Below are 5,453 nucleotides of genomic sequence, written 5' to 3'. Positions count from 1 at the left end.
TATATATATATATATATATATATATATATATATATATATATATTATATGTTCCAGTCATTTTACTGCAGCCATGCTGGAGCACCGCCTTTAGTCGAGTAAATCGAGCCCAGGTTTTATTCTTTCTAAGCCTAGTACTTATTCTATCGGTTCCTTTAGCCGAACCGCTAAGTTACGTAGACGTAAACACACCAGCATCGGCTGTCAAGCGATGTTGGAGGGACAAATATAGACACACAAACATATATATTATACATGACGGGCTTCTTTCAGTTTCCGTCTATCAAATCCACTCACAAGGCTTTGGTCGACCCGAGGCTATTAGTAGGAGACACTTGCTCAGGGTGCCACGCAGTAGGACTGAACCCAGAACCGTGTGGTTGGTGAGCAAGCTACTTACCATACAACCACACCTGCGCCTCTCTCACCCTCTTTCTCTCTCTCTCTCTCTCTCTCTCTCTCTCTCTATCTATATGTATATATATATATATATATATATATATATATTGTGTGTGTGTGTGTGTGTGTGTATACCTCTATATTGTTATTACTGCTAATGATGATCTTCATCACCACAAATGCTACTACTGCTACTACTACCTCTTCTGCCGCCACCATAGCCACCATCATTGCCACCGTCACCACCACCACACTGCCTCCACCAACAGCGGCATCGCTACCACCACACCACGACTACCACCACCGAAAGTGTTAGTCTTGTTGTTTATTTAGCCCAAGGTCAGCTCCTAACGGGACGAGCAAGCAGACAAATAGACAGACAGACAGACCTATGATGGATGATATTCAAGATGTGCAGTTGAACGATTACTACAGCTACCACCACCATCACTCCACCACCACTACAACTACTTCCCGTGCTAACCAAAGCAATATTTGTGTCTCTAATGTTCTTAACCCTACAGAAACTGGTGATTAAACTTCGGCGCTATGAACATTCCGTGGTTTCTAAAAGGATTATCTTCTTTGTGAATATACTAGAAAGAAAAAAAATTAAAATATAAATAAAAACAAAACGGTTAATCCATTCATTCAGTTTCAAGAACTCCGCCATAAGATGGCAACATAACTCTGTTGCTTGTACCATGAAGAGTTCAAGATGAAGGGGAGACAAGTGTATCTTTAAGATAAGAGACAGCTTTATCAAAGGTCGAGAAATGATAATGATTTCAGATTTAATCTATCGAGACATTCACAGTTGACAGAAATAAACAAACATCTGGGAGCATGCAAGCGCGTGAGAATTACGAACTAAAATAATACGATCTCTCGAGCAAAGATGCTTCTAATAATGTATTCAAGCTGACTTAATCTTTGTGGATGCCTCTGTGTGTGTGTGAGAGAGAAAGAGAGGAGGCGGGTTATACGATAGGCGTCAAGGAGTAGACGTGAGTTCGACACACAGCATATCTCTATTTTCTTTATTCGCTTTCGTTGTTTTTGCTGTTGTTGCTGTTATAAACAAGATACTGTAAACTCAAAGCTATTCTCAGTTTTGCAATGCAGAGCACACAATAAATTAGATTACTGAATAATAATAATAATCCTTTCTACTGAAGGCACAAGGCCTGAAATTTGGTGAGGGAGGGGGGATAGTCAATTACATCGACCCCAGTGTTTCACTGGTACTTAATTTATCGACTTCGAAAGGATGAAAGGCAAACTCGACCTCGGCGGAATTTGAACTCAGAACGTAACAGCACACGAAATAATGCTAAGCATTTCGCCCGGCGTGCTAACGATTCTGCCAGCTCGCCGCCATAACCTATGTTAGAAATATTAACGCTTGTGTCTATATATGTAAATATAAGTATGTATGAGTGTGCAAATTGATAAAATATTTATTTATTTATTTATTCATTTCAGATCGAAGATATCAAATAATTGCTCCTCGCACATACACAGCCTTCTCCGGAAAACTGATGCTGAACTACACTATACCTCACGATGAATGTTTGAGCAATGCTTACATCGCTCTTTTGGCTATAGAAAAAACGGGAGAGAGTGAAATCCAAACCTTGAGTGTTGGCTGCAACTCTAGAAGTCAAGAAATCGCCTGTGGAGTAGTGGTCAGCGCCGGTCGCTATGTTTATCGCATCTACTCACAAAGACATGGTAAAGTGTTGGACGAGTTTTACTTTCATGTTCTATGGCCGAAGACCGTTTTAGAACTTCCTCCCAAACAAAAAGCTTTTGAAAACAACATAACTGTATCAATCGATTCTAAAGCTGTTTGTAAATCACGGATTCTTACGCACAGTTTACATATAGACTTGATATTTTGGGGTGAAGTACCGAAGTCTAAATTTATCAAGAACATAAAGCCAGTGCGAATCACCAGTTTAGAAATCGATGATATATCTTTGAAGACAAATTATGAGTTTCCTTGTAATAAAACCGAACTTCCTGGGAAATACCACGCCGAATTACGGTCTTCAAAACGGAAAGGATATGCTCCTGATCAGATAATCGCTAAAAGTTCTAATATGAGTGTAACATGGAGTGATAATTATAATCTTAATATAGTGGATCGACAAAGTTTGAAATATTACGAAAGTGTTTCCATAGAATTTCAACAACCAGCATGTTCTATGCTAACGGACAGAATACGTATGTATGCGATGCATCGGAAAGTATCTGGTTCCCTAGCTTCGCCTCTGGAGGCCAAATACTGCGCCGAAAGATTCGCCTTCAGGAATATAAGTGTCGTTTATTTTAATTGTAGTCTTTTCGATATATTCGAGAAGGTTGTAGGTTTCTGTTTCGTCTACGAAACTATGACTTCGAAAGGAGCTGTAAGGGAACAGACGAAACTTTGTGTGTCGGCAAAGGACAACGCAGGTGAGTGAATTATTTTCTAGATATTGGTCAACTGAAATGAAATATAGCTGAGTTCTTATGGACTACATAGTTAGAGACCATGGGTTTCACAAAATAACAATGGAGAGCTAAATTTTGTTGTGTATAGATTGTCTTTCCAGCTAAAATTCAATAGCATGGACTGCTTTCAGTTTCCGTCTACCAGATCCACTCACAAGGCTTTGGTCAGCCCGGGACTAAAGTAGAAGACACTCGCCCAAGGTTCCACGCAATGAGACTGAACCTGAAACCATGTGGTTGAGAAGCAAAATTCCTACTACACAGCCACGCCTGCGGCAACAAAGTTCAAAACCTCCATTCTTATTCTGTGAAATATAAAAAAGAATTCCCTGTAACCTATTTAATTTGAAAGCTTTTCCCTTCAAAAGTCTAAATTTCCAATTCTCTTTTTCTTAAAAAAAATATGGCTGCCAATAAAACATCTAATATCACTATAGCAAAGCTTTCAAAACATCTTCATTAATCAACTAAGAACAATTATTAATTAACTCTTTTGTTATTCTTTTATAATGAAAATGATATTGACATTGTAAGCACTAATTTGCAACAGAAAATAACCTGCAGACGTACTCTCGGTGATTGGTTCGTTGTTATTTTAATTATCAAATTACAGTAATTAATGACTTTAATAATTATCTCTCCATTGTCTCCGACATGGATTTAAAATTACATTTATGAATGTCCTGAAGAGCAAATATCTGAGAATAGCGTCTCCGTGTTGGGAAATTATAAATAGATTGAATATAGTACAAAGTTTATCAGGAGTTCTCTTGAAATATTAAGATCATAAATGTACATTGTGTGTGGTGGGGTGCATTTAAGTTTTATATGTTTGGTGGGGGGGCGATTTGCGTATGTTTTAATGACTTAGTCTTCTCAAAATCATTGGTCTTTCTCCCGCCAACTGGACGACTGTCACCGTCTTTTGCTAGAAGCTCACTTTGACGCTGTTGACGGAGATAACTCTGTATCTTCACAGACCTGAATGGTTCGCCTCTTAGGCTTTCTACCTCGTAGCTAAGGGTTTGGAAAACTCTTGGTCAAACGCCAGAACTACATCGTTATTTTGTGGCTTTAATAACATAATACACAAGCGAAATATTTCATTATTTTTCTTCTGGTTACTTCGTTAATTTTGAAGTATATCTACGCCTATCTACAAATGATTCCCTCGATAAAGACCTCAAACACCACATTTGAAAATCTTCAAGTCTGTGTGCATGGTTAGAATATCGAGAATGGTACTTCTGGAAAGAAAGGTTACTTAATATCGTGGCACCTACTAGGAATAAAAGTTGGGGTTAGAGGTAGGCGAGGTTTTACCGATCCCGCGATGCAATATGAGAAACAAAGTCCATCCAAGCACTATTTTAACTCAGAACGCAAACGTCCGAAACTGTTTCACTGCTTCCACTAAAAAAAAGAAATTCTTGTTTGGTGACACATCTAATCATTGTGAGAATTGATCCTGGAATATTTCTGATACTATATCTTCTTCATATTTAGTAGAGCAACCCGTCTGATGATGAGCTATGTCTCATGCGGTCCGCTTCCCGAAGAAGGTTACCCATACTTGTTCCACACAGTTGCCAGACCTGCTAGAAATACTCTCCAAAATCTTGTTCATATCACATCCATTCTTCGTTTTATTTAGACAGCGTATATAGAATTTCATTAACTTATGTCCTTTTATTCTAAGGCGTTTAAATGTGGTTTAAATATTTGGCTGCAGTTTCAAGTATGTAGAATGACCACGTACAGACCCCCTGTTGGCTCGTAAATTATGTCGTCTGCGCCGTACATACATCGTATGTAACATTATATCGCTTGTTATGCGACGTTACCCTTGTAGTCTGCACCGTATGTGTGCTGTCAGCGGTATTATGTATGTGTGGTATGCACCATATCTGTGTCGCCTGCTATGTTGCTAGCATGTTCAAGGAAATACCAGCAGAGATTTTGAAAGAAAGTACAGGAGAAAATCAAATCAAATTCGTTGATATTAATTCTAATAATAAAATAAATAGCAGTCTTCCTTATTTCGACAGAATTTTTTTCCTGGTATTCTTTCTTGTGTTGCATTATTAACTCTCGTAAGAAAGGAATAACGAGGAATTGATTCTTTCGCTAATTCCCACGACATGGGTATCGATTCTATCGAAGGAAATTAGTTACGCCTTTCGTGGTAGCAATAAAGTACGAAAGACAACGGGATCGAATAATAACGGCAGTGCATGGGTCAACTCATGCGTGAATTTATATTCCCTAATTCTCTGACGCATACTTTTTCTTCACAAATGCATACGCACGCACACACACACACACACTCACAAGTAAACGTATTCGTCTCTACGGACATACACTATGGCACGCATAAAATTACACAGACACATTGTTACATACACCTACACTTACCTTCACACATATATACAAACACAGATTCATAAACACTTCCTGACGAATATATATATATATATATATATATATATATATATATAAACGCACATACATAAGCTCGCAAAAAACATACACACTCCTCAATTTTCTCTTTCCTTCT

General features: G+C 38.2%; 1 protein-coding gene across 1 annotated transcript in view; it reads left to right on the top strand.

Moving 5' to 3' along the window:
• LOC106872414 (uncharacterized) overlaps positions 1–5,453 on the top strand; it is a 161,158-nt gene that overhangs the window by 143,014 nt on the left and 12,691 nt on the right. Inside the window, exon 4 of the mRNA XM_052972565.1 lies at positions 1,883–2,857. Coding sequence (XP_052828525.1) covers positions 1,883–2,857 — 975 coding nt within the window. The remainder of the gene's footprint in view (positions 1–1,882; positions 2,858–5,453) is intronic.

This window comes from Octopus bimaculoides, chromosome 13, assembly GCF_001194135.2.
Source record: "Octopus bimaculoides isolate UCB-OBI-ISO-001 chromosome 13, ASM119413v2, whole genome shotgun sequence".
NCBI lineage: Eukaryota > Metazoa > Mollusca > Cephalopoda > Octopoda > Octopodidae > Octopus > Octopus bimaculoides.
The sequence above is the reverse complement of the archived record's forward strand: the minus strand, read 5'-3'. Positions and strand labels throughout refer to the sequence as shown.